This window comes from Zootoca vivipara, chromosome 8 (assembly GCF_963506605.1).
Source record: "Zootoca vivipara chromosome 8, rZooViv1.1, whole genome shotgun sequence".
In the NCBI taxonomy this organism is placed as follows: domain Eukaryota; kingdom Metazoa; phylum Chordata; class Lepidosauria; order Squamata; family Lacertidae; genus Zootoca; species Zootoca vivipara.
In genome coordinates this window covers 24593446-24616452 of record NC_083283.1, presented here as the reverse complement: position 1 = coordinate 24616452, position 23007 = coordinate 24593446, and the positions used below count along the sequence as shown (strand labels likewise).

General features: G+C 43.8%; 1 protein-coding gene across 4 annotated transcripts in view; it reads left to right on the top strand.

Annotated features, from left to right (window-relative positions):
- ESRP1 (epithelial splicing regulatory protein 1) overlaps positions 1 to 23007 on the top strand; it is a 43476-nt gene that overhangs the window by 3650 nt on the left and 16819 nt on the right. For all 4 annotated transcript variants that reach the window (XM_035126447.2, XM_035126446.2, XM_035126445.2 and 1 more), the window contains exons 3-10: positions 549 to 662; positions 4276 to 4390; positions 10670 to 10765; positions 11831 to 11885; positions 12735 to 12845; positions 14572 to 14704; positions 14794 to 14836; positions 21133 to 21434. In XM_035126447.2, the coding sequence (XP_034982338.1) occupies positions 549 to 662; positions 4276 to 4390; positions 10670 to 10765; positions 11831 to 11885; positions 12735 to 12845; positions 14572 to 14704; positions 14794 to 14836; positions 21133 to 21434 (969 nt within the window). The remainder of the gene's footprint in view (positions 1 to 548; positions 663 to 4275; positions 4391 to 10669; positions 10766 to 11830; positions 11886 to 12734; positions 12846 to 14571; positions 14705 to 14793; positions 14837 to 21132; positions 21435 to 23007) is intronic.

Genomic DNA, 23007 nt, shown 5'->3' with positions numbered 1-23007 from the left:
AGGATAGAAATTCAACTAAATCCACAGCGCAAAAAAAAAAATATCTTAACAACATCTATCTAACTTGCAACCTTGAAATACACCTAAATCTGCTGAAGTTCAAATATTTTTTATTAATTTTGATGTACCTACACTATCTCTTGAATGGTTGGTTGCTGTTGTGCCTTTTAGTGATTCCTCTTGCATTCGTTAACATGATTTTAACATGTTAAAATATTTGGCATTAAGTGGTATAAAAATTAATATGTAATAATGTTTTGTTGATAATTTTACTGCTTCATGTAAACCGTTTAGCAGTTTTAATGCAATCAAGTGGTATATACATTTTGTTAAATAAAAAAAAACAATATTTTGGTTCGAAAGCCACTTCTGGGACTTTGTGCTTGAAAAGCCAGGATACAAAGTAACGTAAGCAGCACTCTGATTTGGGCAGGTAGTGAATCCTACTGAAAGCATAACTGATAAAAAATATTTATCTAGTATTGCAAAATGTACTTTCAGGTTGTAAGTGGATCTTTCTTTCTCTTTTTGTGTCTTGTAACTTTTAGTTTAACCAGTCTGTGAGCAATGAACTAAATATTGGTGTAGGTACTTCATTCTGTCTCTGCACAGATGGGCAGCTTCATCTCAGGCAAGTTCTTCATCCTGAAGCTTCCAAAAAGGTAAGAAGACTTAAAATTTAATTAATTCTTACCCCTCCCCGACAATCAGGATATGCACGAATCTATTGCACATAGTTTTGCTTAAAATGAAGTATTCCTCTTCACTTTTCCTGTTTTCTGAAATCACTGATGTACGGGGATGTGTAAAAGAAGAGAATGGTTTGTTTTTCGCAGTACAATCTTGTTTTTGTTTTTTTTAAAGGAGGTGGCTTTTTTTGGTACCCCAGTTGGTACCTTTCCAGGGGGGTATGTCTGGTCCCAATCTTGTTTTCTTAGGTGTGAGAGAAAAACATTTGATTTCTGATGACTTAAATATTTTAAAACTTGACAACTACTGCCTGCCTATATCTACTGCTTGTTTCCTTATATTGTCTATTTTGTTTTGCTTTGTGTCTTACTTTTTGTAAATTACCTTGAAATCCATTGAGATAAAACGTGTATAAATATTACCAATAATGCAGTGGTCGATCTTCCTTTCTAAGCAATGCTTGCTTGGAATTTATGCTGCTTCTGTGTAAGAAATCTACGTATACAGCGTTGCGTATGCACTACATCGCGGGTACACTGCATGCAGATTTCCAGCACATGTGACAGCAATGCCAGTAAAAATCACATGTGAAGCAATTTTTACTTTGGCTGTAGCTGATGCGTTTTGCTGCTTAATCTATCAGCCATCTTGTTAGAGATTAAATCTGTGCTCCGCACCTTTCAGATCACGTTGTTGTAGATCTTGAAATTCTGGTCATGAACGATCTGTGTTTTCCAAGGGTTCCTATTTCCACTAATGTTACAGTAGTAAAAATACATGTGCCTTTTGGATCTTGTTGGGTTTTTCATTGTTGCTTTCAAAAATAAGGAAGAACACCAGTAAACTGATCTTTCTTTTCTTTTCTTTTTTTTGTATGAAGAAGTACTTTTGTCTGGTCTGAGGCTTCCTTTTTAAAAAAATTAAATTTATATTCAGTTTTCTTTTTCTATTATTACATACATCTCATATCAATAACATATTACATCACCTCATCCCTCCCCCCCTGGGCTTCCCCCAACTTCCACTTCTGGTTTGTTTCCTTTTTATTACATACTGCTGTTTCTTAAAAAACCGCTACAGTGGTACGTCGGTTTACAAACACAATTGGTTCCGGAAGTCTGTACTTAACCTGAAGTGAACTTTCCCATTGAAAGTAATGGAAAGTGGATTAATCCGTTCCAGATGGTCTGCGGAGTACTTAAACTGAAGCATACTTAACCTGAAGCGAACTTTCCCAGTGAAAGTAATGGAAAGTGGATTAATCTGTTCCAGAGGGGTCCGCGGAGTACTCAACCTGAAGCGTATTTAACCCAAAGTGTACACAATTGGTACACTTTGACCATGAAACTATAGCTGATGAAGAATAAACGAAACAGGGCCTTGTCCTGGATTTGAAAATCATTTCAACTGGAATTTGTCTCATTACCTTAAGCAAAAAACAGTTTGAATAATTCATAATTAATTTTCTTCCTATTCCAGACAAATATTGAAATCTCTCTTTGCCATTCTTTGAAGCGTGCATTTCCCGTTATTACTGGGATAGTTTGGAAAAGAAATAACATCCTTGGAAGTACATTCATTTTTATAGTTGCCATTCTTCCCAATAAAGAGAGGTTCATCCTATTCCATATTTCCAAATTGATCCACCCCCATCGTTCTGCCCGGACACTGAGGTCCAGTACCGAGGGCCTTCTGGCGGTTCCCTCGTTGCGAGAAGCTAAGTTGCAGGGAACCAGGCAGAGGGCCTTCTCAGTGGTGGCACCCACCCTGTGGAACGCCCTCCCATCAGATGTCAAAGAGAAAAACAGCTACCAGATTTTTAGAAGACATCTGAAGGCAGCCCTGTTTAGGGAGGCTTTTAATGTTTAATTGATTATTTTATTTTATTTTTCTGTTGGAAGCCGCCCAGAGTGGCTGGGGAAACCCAGCCAGATGGGCGGGGTATAAATAATAAATTAATATTATTATATATTATTATTATTATAAAGAGAATATATATTCTCTTAATAGTTGGGTGGGCAGTCTGGAGTTCAGCACCACCTGGAGAGTCCCACAGTTTTCATCAGCTGTGAAGCTTGAAGCAGAGGCTTGTCAAAAACATAGCAAAACAGAAATCAATCTGCCACAGAAGTATGCCTCTCTTTTTTTACTTTTCACTTCAGCCCACCCTTTGCTATGTAAATCAGTGCCTGAGGCGTATTGTCCTATAATAGGATCACACTGCACTAGTGATGTGCCAACGGGGGGGGGGGGGGGGGGAGGGAATGAAGCTTTTTAGCCATGCCCAAGGTTCTAAACCATGTCAATTGCAGCTAAAAATAATAACCCCTTTCATAAATATAAAGTGGTGCAATGCAATTGTCCTTTCTCAAAAAGCCTTTGGGGTTGAGTTGATATGAAGCATAGCAATATACGATACATATGTGTGTGTGTGTGTGTGTGTGTGAGAGAGAGAGAGAGAGAGGAGAGAGAGAGAGAGAGAGAGAGAGAGAGAGAGACGCTACTATTTATTTGATCCTTAGAGCAATCTTTAAACTTCTATAAAATAACAGAATAATGGGTGCATGCGAAATCTGGCATTCATTTGGGATGAGCTGCGTAGCTTGTCCATAGTTCTTTTTGTGAGCATTGCAGGCTCTTCCAGTCTTGCATCTTCCAAAATATGCACAGGTACAAAAAATGCTGTGTGCAAGAGACTTATCTACGTCTCTCTGCTATACAGCCAGGCCAAGCCCAGGGTTCAGGGAGCTCAAACCTGCATATAAATGAGAGAGGAGGTTTTAAGTTGGGAGGTTCTGTATGGAAATGTTTTCCCTAGTAAGAGAGCTTATTGGAAAAGATGGGGAGTTTCTTGCAAGAATGGGCATCCTGTGATCCTCCAGATCTTGCTGGCATCTAACTTCAGCATGATCAGGTGTTGAGGCTAATGGGAAAACGGCAACATCTGGAAAGCCACAGGTTCCTCATACCTGGCTTATAATACTGAAGGAATATGTGGGTGTTTTTTTTCCTCGTTTTTTTCTTCTGCGCTTTGGACTATAAATGTGGCCTGGAAGGACTATGGGAGGAATCCAGCATGATGCAATGGCAATTGTTCCATCAGTGCGCAAGCTTTTCAGCTTGCCAGGTGGAACGATACCCCCTCTCCCCCCTCCGCATGCTAGCCTGGGGGTTCTCCTAATTCCCCCATCATTTTGGGGATTGTTAGGTGTGTACAGAGGGAGGCAAGAAGCCCCACTCAATTAGCAGGGACCCCTTGCACTGGCTTCTGCTAGTGGGGCTTGTTAGTTGAATCCTGGCCTTGGTCTGAGATGATGTGTATCCCTTTTCAAATGGGTTCTGCAAAACCTTTCTTGGCTCTGTTAGTCTTCATTTTGTGAGTAATTGTGAATGGGACACAATTTCTTGTTAAAGGACACTGAGGGTGAGCTCTCATGAGGGGAAACTTAGATACTGGTAAGTGATTAAAAGTTGACTTGCAGCTTATAAAATGGTTTCCTGTAAGGCTAACTGAGCATGCTTTCAACTTGATAGTGCACAAGCTACACACCTTGACTTACTAGAACTAACATGTCATTTTTGCAGAACATCTTGTTGTCTGAATGTTTCTACTCATTTTTTGATCTGCGGAAGGAATTCAAGAAATGTTGTCCTGGCTCACCTGAAATCGAGAAATTGGATGCTAAAGCCATGGCGGAATGTATCCTTTTAAAATAAACGAAGTGTTAAGAGCAAGTTTAATCTTTAGACCGTCTGGAAGAATTGTGATTCAGTTCAGCTTGCCTCTGAAGCTCCTTTCTTCAAGGTTCTCCCCTTTAAAACCAGTCAGAGTGTCCTTGGAGGCAGAAACACTCTCTGGTTCTTGAATGTTGCAATTTCTGATGTTAGATTTTTTGCTACAAGACCATGTCGTGTTTGCTTGGCACAGGTACCCCTCTCTACTCTATCATTTCCAAGGTTTGCCCTTGGAAGTCAGATCAGATTCTCTCTCCTGGCTTTTTTGTTATTTGCACACAATTCTGCCTGGCAGGGTGTATTGTGATTAGTTGCAGAGCTAAATCAGACCCCTGTCAACCATTGGGGCTGGGCTGAGGGGAAGAAGGGTGACTGTTCTTGGGTTTCTCCACAGTAGTGTTCTTAATTACACCACTATTGCAAGCACAACGTTATGCTGCTTGGTTGCTCTGTGGACTTCTCTACCTGAGTTAGAGTCCAGCAACATCTAGAGGGCCACAGCTTGACTACCCCTGCCCTGTGCAGATTGGTTCTTTAGGTTCCACTGCCCTGGGGATTTGGAAACGCTGAATTTCATCCCCAGCCAGCATGAGTTGGGGATAAGGGATCATGCTATTGCTAAATCTTCTTTGGTTACCTCACTGAAATTTTGACTGTAAAGGGGGGAAGCAAATGAGGAGTGCACATTTTGAGCTGGAAAAAAAAATCAGAGGGGGAAGGGTTAAGCGGACTCTTCTTGCTGTTTTTCAGTTTCTGATTGAGCCACCTGCAGCTGCTTTTCATTTTTTCTTTTAAAATAGGAAAGGTTGGGAAATAGTTAACATGCGTCAGCCATGGGACATCTAATCCGACCCTCCAAGGTCTCTCTTGCTTTGCCATCTGCTGCTTCTTTTGAGTAGGAGGCATAACTAGCCTTTCTGTCAGACTCATGCAGAGGTTTGGCATCATGCGCACCACACAAACCAAACTGAAGCTTTTTAATTATTTGTAAAAGTACCTTAACAAAGGGGCCAGTAGCAGGTGGCGGTTTGGGGAGGCAGTGCTCACCTGCTGCTGCTGCGTACCAAGAGGAGGGGTGAGGGGTGAGGTGGTGGGAAGGTCAGTGTGGTGTACTGTATATGCTGTGGCAGAGCCAGTGAGCTGGTGGGAGGCCAGGTAAACACTGCTGCTGCACTGCCACTGCCAGGACATCTTCTGCTGAATAAGGCCCATGTATCCAAACCACTGCAGTGTAGTAGTTAGAGTGCTGGACTAGGACTTGGGCGATCAGGGTTCAAATCCCCACTCAGCCAAGAAGCCCACTTGGTTGACTTTGGACCAGTTACTATCTCTCTGCCTCTTATCTCACCTCGAGCTCCATTGAGAAAAGGTGGGATATAAATTTAATAAATATTAGTCTTAAATGTTATTTGATGATAGTTGCTACAGGCACCTTGCTGTGCTGTGTCTGAAGGCATGGCTTTCTCACCTTATGGCGGTCTTCTCTGAAGCCTTCCATAACTTGTTTACTTTTATTTATCAACTTTATACAGTATCCTGGCCTTCCTCCCAAAGAAGCCTAAATACAGGATTTCAAACAGGATCTAACTAACGCCGAGTCCTTTTCCTTTCTAATGTATTGGCAGCAATGCTCCTGTTAAGATAGGACATTGGCTTTTTGTACTGCAGCAGCATCACCTTGCTGACTCAAGTTCCCTTGGTCCGCTACAACTCGTGTGCCAGCCTTAGTTGCCCATCATGTTATATAGCCATAAATGATAAGGCACTGACTTGTGGGTTTATCAGCCCAGTTCTTCGGTGTGAGATCTTCCCAGCACGCTGACCAACGAGCTAGGGAATTGACTGTTCCAACTTGGATCCTAAAGTGGCCCTGTGTTTTACAGCTATCTGCATTCCCTTTCCCCTGCAGCAATTCATCACCATTCTCCACTTGCAGAGCTCGCTCAGCTTGTTTCTGGTTGCAGATGCCTCCAGGGTGGAGTGAATCAAGTTTGCATGGCTGCCCATAAATCGTGTGCCTTCAGAGGATACATTCTGCTGTTCCCTTAACAGTCAGACATGCAGAGATCATTACATGGCCAATATAAGTATACTTGCCACTAGAAATGCCCACATGACTTGTTTGGGTCTAGGCTTTTGAAATTCTATTCAAATGTTTGAAGGAAATACAGTTTTGTCCTCCTAGCACTGTGCACTTAGGATACAGGCTGGGGCAGTAGCCTTTAGTTGCAATGTAAAATTACACAAAAATGATGGTGATAATTTTATTATTCGTACCCCACCCATCCAACTGGATTCCGTCAGCCACTCTGGGCAGCTTCCAACAGATATAAAAACTTCCTTATACAGTGGTAACTTGGTTTACAACCATAATCCGTTCTGGAGGTCTGTTTGTAAACCAAAACAGGTTGTAACCCGAGGCGCGCTTTCGCCGATGGGGCCTTAAAAAAAAAAAGTTCGTAATCCAGGGAAAAAAGGGTTTTAATCAGGGGCGTAGCCAGGATGAAAATCAGGGGGGGCAAGGGGCGGGGAGCAGGGGGCGGGGCCACATCGGAGCAGCCCGAAATCGGGCTGCTCCGACTCCCTCCTCCCCCTCCGCGATAGGAACGGACGAGGGGGAGCCAGGATCAGCCCGAAATCGGGCTGCTCCGACTCCCTCCTCCCCCTCCGCAATAGGAAGGGACGAGGGGGAGCCAGGATCAGCCCGAAATCGGGCTGCTCCGACTCCCTCCTCCCCCTCCGCGATAGGAACGGACGAGGGGGAGCCAGGATCAGCCCGAAATCGGGCAGCTCCGACTCCCTCCTCCCCCTCCACGATCGGAAGGGACGAGGGGGAGCCAGGATCAGCCCGAAATCGGGCTGCTCCGATCCCCTCCTCCCCCTCTGCAATCGCTGGGGCAGGTGGAGGGAAAGCCCCAGAGCCGCGCAAAGCGGTTGCCTGGCTTTCCCTCCGCCCGCCCCACAGCCAGCCGGCTAGAAGGGACGTCTCCCTTCTCCCTTGCTGGCTGTGGGGCGGAGGCCGGAGGGAGGGAAAGCCAGCCAAACGCTTTGCGCGGCTCTGGTGCTTTCCCGCCGCCCGCCCCACAGCCAGCCAGGGAGAAGGGAGACGGCACCGGGCGGGCAGTGGGGCAGGCTGGCCAGTGGCCCTGCTTCTGGGGGGGGGCAATTGCCCCCTCCTGCCCCCCCTGCCTACGCCCATGGTTTTAATCCCAAAAAAGGTTGCAAACCGGGACACGCACTTCCAGGTTTGACGTGTTTGTAATCCAAAACGTATGCAAACCAAGGTACCACTGTACAGGGAAATTATTTGATTATTTATTTATTGCATTTATATCTCACTGTTTTTCCAAGGAGCTCAAGGTAGCATAGATGGTTCTTCCCCCTCATCTACCATCATAATCTTCCCCACAACAACCTCTGTGAGGCAAATAAGGCTGAGAGGCAGTGACTGAGCCAAGGCCACCCAGTGAGCCTCATCGTTTGGCAAGATCCTAAGTACTATACCATGATGGCGCTCAAGTTATCGGAACGGTGTTCTGAAAAGCAATTTGAAGTAGCTACGGGAGGTGAACCAGCACTTGTACTACATGATGTGTAGGCTTGAACACAGGAGGGCAGAAGTGTAGAGAGACTGGGGGAATGTGCATCGCACCGAATCCTAATTTTGCCAAGTGCATCTCGCATGCTGCTAACCTTTGCATATTTAGTCTTACAAAGGCTCCCAATTGCAAGGAAGGCAGGAGGTGCAGCACACCCCACCACTGCTGGGAGTGGGACTGACAAACACACCCCTCTTCCTCTAGTCATTTTTGCCTCTGCTATTAAGCAGTAGGCTGCTCTGCAGTACAAACATCTTGTGCATGAGTAGCTAGTGCATCAGGTAAAAGCCCAGCTAGAAGTCTCTCTCTCTCGAGATGCTTCTCTTCCATTTGCAAAGACGCTCTCTCTCATGGGGATTATTCAGGGAGATGCCTCCTTCTGCCTTCTGAAGTGGTACAGCCCTAGGAAGGCAGTGTTGGAAACAGACATGAAATCTAGGAGCTAAATGTCACCTTAAACCTAGTTTATGGGCGCAGCAATGGAATGTCTAGGCACACTTTTTTATAAGAAGAATACAAAGCTGAAAAGGAATGAGCTGCCCCTAAAGTATTATGTTCATTTTCCACATGGTTGTAGTCCTTCCCCTGCCCAGCTCCCTAATACACTGGACCCTCCGGTTACGTACCACTCTGGATACGTAACTTTCAGGAAGTATATTCTTCTGGGTTTCGCCGCATGCACAGAAGCGGCGCCTCTGGTTACGGATTTTTCGGGGTGTGCACGGAATGAATTAAATCCATAACCAGAGGGTCCACTATATTCTTAAGAGGGTCTCTTCTCCAGTCTTCAGAGAATAGCTGGAAATGGGGAGGGAGAAAAAGGTTCTCCTTTCCTTCCACTCTGCAGTTTTAATGTGAAATCTTAGGTGCAGTACTGCGCCTAGAGCTCAGAAACGGCTCGCGCTAATGAAATTCTGTTGCCAAATGCACCTAGTTGCCAAATGCACCTAGAACAATGGGAGTTTTGAACACTGCAAGGAGGACTGTGTTGGGTTCTCCCCCCCACCCCCGAACATTTTTTCATTGGCTTTGAGATGTTAATGGTTTGTGGGAAAGGATAAATGCTAGTCGTAGATATGCTAAGAGTCTAGACTCTGACTTCATCAAGCACGTCTGATTCAATTTCAACCAATGTTACACTGACAATTTGAGGAATCGTATAAAATGGAAGAAATGCTGTGGTTGGAAATCTACGGGAGCAGGAGGGGGCTCCTTTAAAAACAAAATGCTAATCTGTCAGAGTATCAAAGAGGAAAAAGTCTAATAACGATGTGCAGATCAATGGCCAGAACTAATAATGCAGCATGACAATGGCAGAGCCATTAATTGTGAGTAACTGGAAACGAAACCATTTTATGTAGGAAAAGAAATATTTCTCATGCAAATGCTTTCATGCAGAGGTTTGCAGTGCCGCAGAAGCAAAGAGTCTCATTTTGTGTTTGACAACCTGTTTTATAAAAATAAATCTGAAGCATGAGGTGTGTAATGGATGTACTTAGTTCCAATATATATGATCATATACAGAAATTACTGTTCATATTTTTGTGTGTGTGATATATAAATAGGGATACAGTATATATTGATTACAATAACTAATGAAGTAGTAGGGACGCGGGTGGTGCTGTGGTGTAAACCACTGAGCCTCTTGGGCTTGCTGATCGGAAGGTCTGCAGTTCAATTCCCTGCGATTCCCAGCTCCTGCCAACCTAGCAGTTCGAAAGCATGCCAGTGCAAGTAGATAAATAGGTACCGCTGCAGCGGGAAGGTAAGCGGTGCTTCCGGGCGCTTTGGTTTCTGTCACAGTGTTCTGTTGCGCCAGAATTGGTTTAGTCATTCTGGCCACATGACCTGGAAAGCTGTCTGTGGACAAACGCCAGCTCCCTCGGCCTGAAAGCAAGATGAGCGCCGCAACCTCATAGTCGCCATTGACTGGATGTAACCATCCAGGGGTCCTTTACCTTTTACCTTTAATGTAGTAGTTCTTCACACAGCACATAGTCAAACTATGGAACTCGTTCCCCCAGGCAGCCACCGACTTGAATGACTTCAAAAGAGGATTAGACAGATTTGTGGAGCATAGGGCACTCAATGGCTACTAGCCAAGACAGCTGTGCTCTAACCTCCACAGCTGGAGACAGAAGTGCTTCCAAATACCAGTTGCTGGAAACCAGGTGAGGGGAAAGTGCTTTTGTGCTCACGTTCTGCTCACTGGTTTCCCACACACATTTGGTTGGCCACTGAGAACAGGATGCTGGAGTAGATGAGCCATTAGCCTGACCTAGCAGGCATTTTCTTAACGTTAAGCAAAATACCTGTTTCGTTACTGTAATAGATTCATGGCTTTAGTGCTTAACTTCATCATTCCAAGATCAGAGGAAACATGTTTGATGCTTTAAAAAGTTATATCGCGTGTCAGATCTCATCAAGATTGCGAATATTTTCCTTTTGTACATTTCCAGCTCTTAATGTTTCTAATTACTCCTTTAATAGTATGGTGGGTGGGCAGATACCTAGATGTGGAGGATATGAGAGAACAGGCCTAGGGACAAACACCGCAGTGAATCGATACAGGTTGATTACTGGCCCTGAAGCATAATCTGTTTAAATTGCTGCTTTAAGATTCTTGACTTAACACCAATGCTCAGATCTGAATCTTAAGAGCAGTTCGCCACAGAATTTTGGAATGTCTCAGGTGGAAGACATGGGAAACGTCATTTTAACACTAATCTCAGAACCATACAGTAAGCTGTTTGTTTTTCCGGATGCCTGTTCCTGGTAAATCTGTCGTCGCTTTGTCTTTGGGGTCTGATTGACAGGGATAACTTGTTTTTTTAAAAGAAATATAGGATATGCAGGTGTGCCATAATTTCCTCCCTTCCCCGCTGACTATCCAGGTACTAAAGGCTGGTGAGCCAGTTCTGTTGCAAGATTAAATGTTTCGAACTAGACTACCAGAAAGCCAGCTAATGAACTTAGAAATCAGCAGAATGAAAAGGAAATTGTGGTGCAGTGGCAGGAAAATCTGTGGCTCTCAAGATGCTGGTGGGCTCTAGCTCCCATTAGCCCCAGCCGCTAGAGTCCAGCAACATCTGGAGGACCATACAGCTCCCAGATTCTGCTATAGCCCTCTTTCCTCACATGAAAGTACAACATAGATGCAAAGAGGCTGTGGGGATCACATGCTCAGCCTGAGAGTTCTAAATCACATGAGGAACCTACACAGAAATAATAAAACTTCCTGCCATTGTCATCCATGATGGGTGGACCATAATCTCCAGTTTCTCAGCTTCCTTTCTTTTTAAAATAGGGGCAAGTTTCTAGCATGTTGTGGAATCTAACCGATAAGACAAAATATGCAGACACCGTTCCCATATTTGTGAGAATGAGTCTGCTCATCGTATTTTAGTGTTTTACTCCTCACCCCAGAGAAAAATTCCTGCGGGTACACATGCTCCCTGCTTTAAATATTCTCATGTGAGGGACTGAGAGGAGCTGCACAACTTTGGAGGCAGAGACTAAACATAGAGCCCTGTAACCCTGTTGTTGCCTTTTTGCACAAGTGACACTCCATTTACTTAAAAATACACCAGCTTCAGAAGCAGCTCCAGGCTTAGTATGGTTGGCAGAGAAGAGGCCCCATCGATGTGTAATTGTTGGGTTGATTTGAGGAATCACGCAGCAATTCTTGATACAAGAAGTGCTTTTTCGAGGTGTACAATTGTCCCCTTCTTTGGCTACATGGTGGAAGGTATATATTACTCTGGGTCACTAACATGTCGCTAACTTCATGCTGCTGTGTTTTGTAGATCACACATTTTCGGATCCAGAAAGGGTGAACTACAAATTTGAAAGTGGGACCTGGTAAGTGCATGCTCTTTATGTAACATGGGAAAGCAACAGTTTTTTTCCATTTTGAATCTGGCCTGCTGTTTTCCTTAGAATACAGTACTGTAACTTAGGGGCAGGGAAATGGATCCATACCTCCACTGCCCAGGCATCTTGCTTGTGAACTGACCTGTGGTGTCTGGGTGACTATCGTTAAGAGCTAAAAAGTTGTGCTAGGTGGACTAATGTTCTGACCCAGTATATATATATATTTTAAAAAATATCATTACAATTAAACTCAACCCTCCTTCCAAGGAGCTCAGGATAGCATACTTTGTTCTATTCCTATATTATCTTTGCAACCACCCTGTGAGGTAGATTAAGACTTAAGCGATAGTGACTGGCTAAGCAGGTCAGTTGAAATTAAGGGACATAAATGAGGCATGGTCGCTAACTTTAGTGGGACTACTCTGAGTAAATGTTAGTTTACTACAACCTATAGCCTTAAATACATTTCACTACCTGCAAGGAGCTTACAATATAAAAATGATAAGGTAGGAAAGAGGGTAGGAAAGAGACAAAGAAGCAAGACTGCCACAGATAGCCTATTCAAAACATCTGCAGCCTAGTGGTGACAACATTGGCTCTTGGTTTTTTCTCTACTTCAATTTTTGAAGATTACAGCCTATTGGAAGACAGGCCCATAATTTCAAAACTGGTTGAGATTCTCTTTTTGGGGGGTGGGGGGATAAGTCTCTCCCTGACTTCTTGCGATGGCATTTTGAAGAACGTTGGATGTGAGCCTATAGAAGATATCCTTGGCTCTAGTCATGGTTCATGGTGATAGGCAAGTTTTAAGTTTATATCCTTCTGCTTGATCTACAGCAGCAAGATGGAACTTGTAGATGATAACACCATAATCCGAGCAAGAGGCTTACCATGGCAGTCATCGGACCAGGACATTGCTAGGTTCTTCAAAGGCCTTAATATTGCCAAGTTAGTTCTCTCATTTAGTAACGTTTGTTATTTTAAGCCATGTTCTCAAACTGTTTCCTGGAGTTGGCGTATTGGCTGCCCTTGGCGACCAACTGAAATTTGTATTTGACATGACCCTGCTAAATACAAAATTAAAAAATTCCTTCAGTAGCACCTTAAAGACCAACTAAGTTTTTATTTTGGTATGCGCTTTTGTGTGCATGCACACTTCATCAGATACTGCTAAATACAGTGAAGGCTAAATGCAACTATTGTAGGGTTGAGCCCCTGCTCCCCAGCTCATAGCTAAGAAAGAGGGCTGGAAATTTGCCTCCCTTGCACTAAGCCTTAGGCCAAGTGTGGGGCCTAGACTTGCTTGCTGAGGTTAATGGGAGTTGTAGTTCAGCAACATCTGGTGGGCAAAAGCTTCTGCACACCTGCCTTTGGCACGCAGGAAGCAGTGGGGAAACTCATGGCTTTTGAAATGTCTCCAAGGCTCAGTAAAGGAACAAAGCCTCCCTGGGCCTAGGTGAAAGCCAGGGGCTCTCCTTCATCCCGTGTTCTTGCCAGAAGAAAATATGCACTTGCCAGTGACAAGCTAGTGAGTGCATTTGTGCATCTTTTATCTTACTTTTTTCATTTCCTGAGTTGCCCAGCAGCTGAGTTAAAAATCAGGCAAAATACAATCACAATGCAGCAAAGCCACAGCTAGAATAGTTTATTTTTTGTTTGAAAAAAATGGACTTTAATGTCTTTTCCTGGACTTTCTGAAATTGGCATGTGTGCAAAAGTGGTCAACTTATGGCCCTCCAGATGTTGGTGGACTATTACTCCCACTGAACCTGTGGCCCAACTGTTGTCAGTCACCTGATTCTGTGAAATGAAATGAAATGAAACCTTTATTACGGCCAAAGGCCCACAAGACCTGATTCTGTCATAACAACAGATGACAACTTCAGATGGGCTTGCTCCTTGCTGTCATCTGATTGGCACGGACAGCAAGCCCTGCTTTGCCTTTTTGCAAGTGCGGTTTGCATTCAGACCACAGCTGTGAGGAGAGCATTTTGCTCTGCCAACAAGCAAAGCTGTGCAGAGAGGGAAAATGTCTGTTGCAGAGCCAGTTTGAATGAACAGCTCTGAAGGGGCTTGCAGACGGCACTTTAGCCTCCTGTTTGTTCCTTTGCAAAGACCTCTTTACCTGCCCCACACCTGATGTCACACATGACATCTGGTGTGGGGCTGGCAGGAATGTTTGGCGGACCCTTCTCAGACATCCTCTTTTCATATTCTCATATTTCATATGCATGAATAAGAAATATCCTTGTCTGTACTTCCTTGAATTAATTATTTTTTAAAACTCTGCAGTAAGAGAACCCCTATTCTATAGCAGGAGTCAGTAGCTCAATTCTCAGTCTGTATACAGTTATGTAACCTTCTTGCTTTTCAGGGTAGGTTTTTTTTTTTAAGCGCACACTATTGATTAAAAAGGTGCTTTTTGTTTTTTTAAAAAATACCGACTATTTTTAAAATGCCAGTAGTGGGAACATTTCAGAAGTGAAGGACTTTGCTGCTGAGGTTCACATGCAAGTAGCTACTCCTGTTTTCAAAAGAGGTGTGTGAATGCACCTAAGAACATCCAGTGCTACTTGCCTTTGATTTATGCAAATGCTGGTTTTGCAAGGTAAGACATACCGGTAATGCTTTGTGTGGCTCACGGCTGCCTCTGTTTGCTGCCTTAACTCTTTAGAGGAGGGGCCGCACTTTGCCTCAATGCACAAGGCAGGAGGAACGGAGAAGCTCTTGTCAGGTTTGTCAGTGAGGAGCACCGAGATCTGGCGTTGCAAAGGCACAAGCATCACATGGGGAACCGGTACATTGAGGTATGTTGCTCAAGTTCCAAAATCGGTGTTTGGATTAAATGGTGGGGAGGGCTTCTCCAAGCATGATAATTTCCCTTTCCCTTTCTCAGGTGTACAAAGCGACTGGGGAGGACTTCTTAAAAATTGCTGGAGGTAATTGTTCTTTAATCCGGTGGTGGGTTATTATTTTTTTATGGTAGGGTTTTAATGTATGAATTTACTATTCTGTACACCACTTTTATAAATGTTTTTTGCTTTGCTTATTTGTTGCATTTATATCCCACCTTTTCCTCCAAGGAGCTCCAGGTGGCAGACATGGTTGTCGTCATCACACCGACCCTGTGAGGTCTGTTAGGCTGAGAGGCTGTGACTGGCTCAAGTTGTGAGCTGCATGGCTGAGTAGGGATTTGAACCCTGGTCTCCTTGGTCTTACACTCCCAACTGCTGCTATGTCACACGGGGTATCTAGCATGTTAATTACATGGTCAAATGAAACTGTCCTATGGAGTTGAACATTTTGTCTGTCCAGCCAAATCCCTGGGCCAGATCTCTCTCTGCCATTAAGCTTCCAGAGTGGTCTGAGGTACAGCCTCCCTGCCCCCTCAGCTCAGGTACTCTCTCTTTGAAGGTGCAAGGAGGTGCATTTTATATAACTTGGCACTGATCCTGAGGGCACCAGTCATATTTTGAGAATGAGCAGTAAGGTAATGTTCCAGGGACATGGTGGCGCTGTGGTCTAAACCACTGAGCCTCTTGGGCTTGCCGATCGTAAGGTTGACGGTTCGAATCCGCATGACGAGGTGCGCTCCCATTGCTCTGTCCCAGCTCCTGCCAATCTAGGAGTTCGAAAGCATACCAGCGTGAGTAGATAAATAGGTACCACTGCGGCAGGAAGGTAAATGGAGTTTCCATGTGCTCTGGTTTCCATCAAGGTGTTCCATTGTGTCAGAAGTGGTTTAGTCATGCTGGCCACATGACCCGGAAAGCTGTCTGTGGACTAACGTCGGCTCCCTCGGCCTGAAAGCAATATGAGCACCGCAACCCCATAGTTGCCATTGACTGGACTTAACCATCCAGGGGCCCTTTACCATTTTACCTATAGTAATGTGGCTTCAAAAAGAATGGGGCACTTTTGGCACACTGGCCAACATATTTCAGTGGTACCTCGGGTTACAAACGCTTTGGGTTACAAACACGTTGGGTTACAAACTCTGCTAACCCGGAAGTAGTACCTTGGGTTACGAACTTTGCCCCAGGATGAGAATGGAAATCACGCACCGGCGGCGGCAGGAGGCCCCATTAGCGAAAGCGCACCTCAGGTTAAGAAAGGTTGCAGGTTAAGAATGGACCTCCGGAACGAATTAAGTTCGTAACCCGAGGTACCACTATCTGTGTGGGTTTATTGGGGTGGGTTGTTGTGGGCAATTATTGCTTGCTTGTTGTTTTGTTAAGTATTTTCTGCTTACATGCTGTAAACCACTCTTTGATCTTCAGATGAAGGGCGGGTATATTATTATTAAAAATAATAATAATAATAGACTGGCATAAAATTGGATGTGGAGAGAGCAGCTACGAAGGTCTCAGCTATTCAGACCCCACCAATGCACTGTAGATGGGACTTGCATTGTACAACTTTAATGTATGAACTGGGCTTTAATGCAGAACTATTCAGTTGAAAGTATGGAGCGGCTGTGCCTCAAGCTCTCCTTGCCCTGCCATTGTCATGCAACTCTGACTGTACTTTGTCTAGGCTCCCTGCGTATTTTGGAACCCCATCTCCCAGGGAGCGAACATGGGTGCAGCAGGTTCCCCACTGCAGATGCCTTTTCTGAATGTTGAAACCAGAAGGAGCCACATGAGAATAGGGAGGCAGTGAAAAGTGTGGCCCTGCAGACCCTCACGTGGCAGGCCTGTATTTGCCATGACCTTGCAGCTGTTTGGATACTGGGGGAAGGCAAAAGGTTACAGAAATTGCTTCACTATGGAGTTAGGTGCAATAAGCTTTTAGGTGCCACTGTGCAGTAGCGTGATTCACGAGAAAGAGGTCTGCTTCCTGCTGCTGAGAGAAAGTTTTGGTGCAGGCCCAGTTTTGCAAGATTTTATCTGGGTGTGATCATGCTATTATAGCCTTTGATCATGCCACTATAGCCTTCTGTCTTTGTAGATGAAGGGCTGTACCAAGACAGGCTGTTGGCTCATCTGTTGCGTAGAGCTGCACTAGGTGTCCTTGTAACTCGGGAATGTGGAGCCTGTGGCCCTGCAGATGTTGCTGGACTATAGCTCCCCTCATCTTTGACCTTTGTCCATACTGGGAGTTGTGTTGTACCTAGAGATTTGACTGAGGACCTTCTGTCTGCAGGTCTTGTGCTCTGCCTCTGAGCTATGGTGCATTCTCAAAGCTCCTCGGCAGGAATAGTTAGCATTTTTAAAAGTAATAAGACTTCCACCACACACACACACACCACTGTTGGGGGAAGCAGGAGGGACTAGCTGCCATTCCCACAAAGTCCTTTCAGAATGCTAATTATTAAAAAAATGTACCGTAACTACAACAATCCTTATGGAAAACTCCCTACCTGCTGATCTGCTGCATATTTCAAAAAGTTGCTTGTTTGAATTTGGAAACCTTTGAAGATATCACAACCAAATTTTGTGGGGTGGTTCCTGAGATCAAGGAGCAGGTTTTCATCCACACTTAGATGAAACTGGAAACCGTTTCACGTTGCAGTGGCTGACCGAACCTTTCAAATCTGCACTGATTCTAGCCACCTGATTTCAAAACGGCACTGGGTTTCTTTTCCTTCTTCGAATTCCCAAGCAGCCTTGTATTTGGCATTGTTAATAGGGCAAAAAAAAAATTTGATTGTAGACTCTTTGGGGCAAAGGCCAGTCCCCTTGCATTTATAAGGCACTCCGTACACTTAAAGGGCAATAAAAATAGCTTCTTGATTTGCAAGCTTAGCATTTCAAAAGCACTAGTTGCGTGCAGGCTCCGAAAAACTAAACAAATCCCACACGTTGCCTCAGGTAAGGGTGGACCTCGCAAACAGCTAAAGGAATTTCATTGCCAGACTTGTCGGGGTGTGTCCCGTGCGGTGGTATTTCTGGCTCTTGTATAGAAGTAAAGAAACTTCCATCCACCGCATACAGGTGAAACTCGGGAAATTAGAATATCGTCGAAAAGTGCAATTATTTCAGTAACGCAACTTAAAAGGTCAAACCAATATATGAGATAGATGCATGACAATGCAAAGCAAGATATGTCAAGCCTTTATTTGTTGTAATTGTAATCATTTGTCGTTAGGTGGGTCAGTTATAAACGGAATGTAATTAATGAAATGTAATAGTGATGTTTATTTTTGTTATTGTATTATTGTAACACTTTGTTTTATTACTGTGGAATTTCCAAAAGAAAGCATTTGTAAAAATTAAAAGAAAAATTAAAAATAAGTTGCATTACTGAAATAAATGCACTTTTTGACGATATTCTAATTTTCCGAGTTTCACCTGTACATTGAAGAGCACCCTTCTCTCAGTCGTAAAGATTTGCTGGGAACTGTTCCCTCACAGAGCTACAGTTCCCAGCACCTTTACAAACTACAGTTCCCATGATTCTCCCTGACAGGTAAAGTGGCACTGGAGTGCTTTAAATGTACAGTGTAGATGTGAGTCTTCTTAAAATGAGCACAGGCCACACAGGGAGAGGGGTTGCTGCATTACATTACATTACATTACATTACATTACATTACATTACATTACATTACATTACATTATAGATTGATTAAATTTAGATACTGCCCTGTACCCAGAAGTCTCAGGGCGGTTCACAGAAAGGATAATAGAATCATAGAGTTGGAAGAGACCACAAGGGCCATCCAGTCCAACCCCCTGCCAAGCAGGAAACACCATCAAAGCATTCTTGACATATGCCTGTCAAGCCTCTGCTTAAAGACCTCCAAAGAAGGAGACTCCACCACACTTCTTGGCAGCAAATTCCACTGTCGAACAGCTCTTACTGTCAGGAAGTTCTTCCTAATGTTTAGGTTGAATCTTCTTTCTTGTAGTTTGAATCCATTGCTCCGTGTCCGCTTCTCTGGAGCAGCAGAAAACAACCTTTCTCCCTCCTCTATATGACATCCTTTTATATATGGCTATCATATCACCCCTTAAACTTCTCTTCTCCAGGCTAAACATACCCAGCTCCCTAAGCCGTTCCTCATAAGGCATTGTTTCCAGGCCTTTGGCCATTTTGGTTGCCCTCCTCTGGACACGTTCCAGCTTGTCAATATCTTTCTTGAACTGTGGTGCCCAGAACTGGACACAGTACTCCAGGTGAGGTCTGACCAGAGCAGAATACAGTGGTACTATTACTTCCCTTGATCTAGATGCTATACTCCTATTGATGCAGCCCAGAATTGCATTGGCTTTTTTAGCTGCTGCATCAGACTGTTGACTCATGTTAAGTTTGTGGTCTACCAGGACTCATAGATCCTTTTCACACGTACTGCTCTCAAGCCAGGTGTCTCCCATCCTGTATTTGTGCCTTTCATTTTTTTTGCCCAAGTGTAGTACTTTACATTTCTCCTTGTTAAAATTCATCTTGTTTTCTTTGGCCCAGTTGTCTAATCTGTTAAGGTCATTTTGAAGTGTGATTCTGTCCTCTGGGGTATTAGCCACCGCTCCCAATTTGGTGTCGTCTGCAAACTTGCTCAGGATGCCCTCAAGCCCATCATCCAAGTCATTGATAAAGATGTTGAATAAGACTGGGCCCAAGACAGAACCCTGTGGCACCCCACTAGTCACTACTCTCCAGGATGAAGAGGAGCCATTGATGAGAACCCTTTGGGTTCGTTCAGTCAGCCAGTTAGAAATCCACTGAATGGTAGCATTGTCTAGCTTTTTTACAAGAATATCATGGGGCACCTTGTCAAAGGCCTTGCTGAAATCAAGATAGGCTAAATCCACAGCATTCCCTTCATCTACCAGGCTTGTAATTCTGTCAAAAAATGAGATCAGATTAGTTTGACATGACTTATTTTTCAGAAACCCATGCTAACTTTTAGTGATCACAGCGTTCCTTTCTAGGTGCTCACAGACCGTTTGCTTAATGATCTGCTCTAGAATCTTTCCTGGTATTGATGTCAGGCTGACTGGGCGGTAATTGTTTGGGTCCTTTCTTTTTCCCTTTTTGAAAATAGGGACAACATTTGCCCTCCTCCAGTCTGCTGGAACTTCGCCTGTTCTCCAGGAATTTTCAAGTATTATTGCCAGTGGTTCTGAAATCACCTCTGCCAGTTCTTTTAATACTCTTGGATGTAGTTCATCTGGCCCTGGAGACTTGAATACATCTAAACTAGCCAAGTATTCTTGTACTACCTCCTTACTTATTCTGGGTTGTGTTTCCCCTGCTGAATGATCAGCTCCATATTCTTCAGGTCGGGCATTGTTTTCTTTTTTGGAGAAGACTGAGGCAAAGAAGCTATTGAGGAGTTCTGCCCTTTCTCTGTCCCCTGTTCGCATTTCACCATCTTCTCCCCTAAGTGACCCCACTGCTTCCTTGTTCACAATATATAAAATCAAAATAGAATCAATAACCCAAATAACACCCCCCCCAAAGAGCCACATTTTTAAAGGGTATAGGATGTCCAAAGGCCTGGTTAAAAAGGAATATTTTTGCCTGGCGCCTAAAGGTGTATAATGAAGGCGCCAGGCGAACCTCCCTGGGGCATAGCTGCCAACTCTCCCGTTTTTCGCAGGAAACCCCCGGATTTTAATCCGTTTCCTGTTGTTATCCCGAATAGAAAAAAATCCTGTAAATCCCCGATTTCCCAACTGCCAGGGAGACTCTGTCTGCACATGTCTGGACATGCGCAGAACCGATTTCGGGTGCCGCTCTGCCCATGTCTGGGCACCGGAAATCGGGCAGCGCCAGCACTGGAAGCTGCTTCTACGCATGTTCAGAAGCGACTTCCGGTGCCGCGCCGCTGCTGATCCCAGATTTTTCAACCGGAGACTAGGCAGCTTCAGGGCCGTCTCAAGCACGTCGGGCGCCCTGGCACCGTGGTGCAGAGATCGCTCCGGCGCCCCCACTCCGTTTCTTGCTGTGGCTGGTGGGCGGGTGCAGCACGGTTTCCGTGCGGCGCCCTGGCGCTCTGCGCCACCCAGACTACCCCTAGAGCCGGCCCTGGGCAGCTATGCCCTGGGGAGAGCATTCCACAGACAAGGAGCCACTGCAGAAAAGGCCCGTTCTTGTGTTACCACACTCCAGACCTCTCGAGGAAAAGGCACACAAAGGAGGGCCTCAGAAGATGATCTCAGGGTCCGGGTAGGACAGGTTCATATGGAACAAGGCGGTCCTTGAGGCATTGCGGTCCTGAGCCATTTTACTATGTCATAACTGGGGGAAACGAACAACTATCTCAACTTCTAACTTCCTTGGTTCTTCAAGGCACATCGAATGAAGTGGCTCAGTTCCTTTCAAAAGAGAACCAAGTTATCCTTCGTATGCGCGGCCTCCCGTTCAGCGTAACCACCGACGAAGTGTTGGCGTTCTTTGGTCAGCACTGTCCCGTGACAGGTGGGAAAGAAGGGATCCTTTTCGTGACGTATCCTGACAGTAGGCCGACAGGGGATGCGTTTGTGTTGTTTGCCTGTGAGGAATATGCACAGAATGCGCTAAAGAAACACAAGGACTTGTTGGGGAAAAGGTACATAGAGCTCTTCAGGAGTACAGCTGCTGAGGTCCAGCAGGTGAGTTAAGGACTTGGATTTAATGTCATAAAAGGAATCTGTTGTGAAACTGAAGTTTTGTGGGACAGAGGCAGTTCTAGCAGGAGTCCATTCAGTGTTGGGTCCAGGGCCAATAAAAGATTATTTACTGTTTTATTTCATAAAATTTCTATATTGCTTGATTGTGTTACAACTTGGGTGTTTCTGAGCTTCAACTGTCAAGAAGTGTTCAGGAGATGAGTAACTGCCCCTCCCCTGTTTTTAAGGCCTCATTCATAGTGTCTTTCAAAAGGTTCACAAGCTGGTCACTCAGATTTTTATAATATTTAGCTGTTATTCCATCTGGCCCTGGAGACTTCCCTACCTTTGTTTGATTTATTGCTTCAATTACTTCTTGGGACAATGTTTCTGTGTTTAATATACTCATTTGCTCCTCTGTTATCTTTGGTACCTTACTGTTTTTGATATAATCTATCATCGTCAATTTCTCTGGTCCCTTTTTGTAAAAATCAGTAAAATATTTTAGAAAGGCTTCCCTTATTTCCTTTGTTTTCTCAGTTATTTTACCGTTAAGCTTTATCCTATTTACATAGTTATTTTGTTCACTTTTTCTCAATTGCCATGCCAGGAGTTTTCCTGGTTTATTGGTGTTTTCAAAAAATTTCTGTTCCCTTAATTTTCCATGCTATCTCTTCATTAACTACCATAGAATATTGTGATTGAAGTAATTTTATCGCCTGCTTTGTTGTTTCTCTATTTGGTGCTCTTATTAATTCTTTTTCTTTTTCTGCTATTTTATTTAAAATTTCCTTCCTTTTCTTCTCTCTTGTCTTTTTTTTTAATTGAATTTTTCTGAATAAATAGGCCTCTCATGACCGCCTTAGTAGCGTCCCAGACTATTTGAAGTTTGGTTTCATTATTCAAGTTTTGTTCAAAATATTCTCTTATTATCTTTTTTGGTCTTTTTCAAGAAAGTTTTTATCATCCAATATTTCTTCATCCAGTCTCCACCAAAAGTTGGACTGAGTATCTTTTTGTATTTCCATACTTACAAAATTATGATCTGACAGTATTCTTGGATCCATTTCAATTTTTTAAATTATTGATTCCAATACCAAACTGCATCCAGTCTGGCACTACTTCCATGAACATGAGAGAAAAAAGTTCAAACGGGTGCTTAACTCCCCAGATGTCTACCAATTTTATTGTTTCTGTCATTTCAAAAAAGGTTTTTGGAAGCCTACTTTTTCGTGTCTTTTTTCCTGATCGTTCTATCCTTCTCTAGTGATAGGACTCCATTAAGATCCCCCATCACTATTATTTTCTCATCTGCTAAATCTAATAATTCTGTTTCTAAATCTTGGAAGAATTTTGATTTATTTTCACTTGGTGCATATATCCCTACCAAAAAAAATTTTTCTCCTTGAAATTTAATTTGAACCATCAGTTTTCTCCCTTTCTCATCTTTTTGAATTAATTGTGGTTCAAGTGCAGGTTTAATATAGAAAACCACTCCACCTTTTTTTGGAAATACGTGCTGCAATAAATTCAATCCCTAATCTCTTATTGATCAAAATTTTCTCATGTTTCCTCG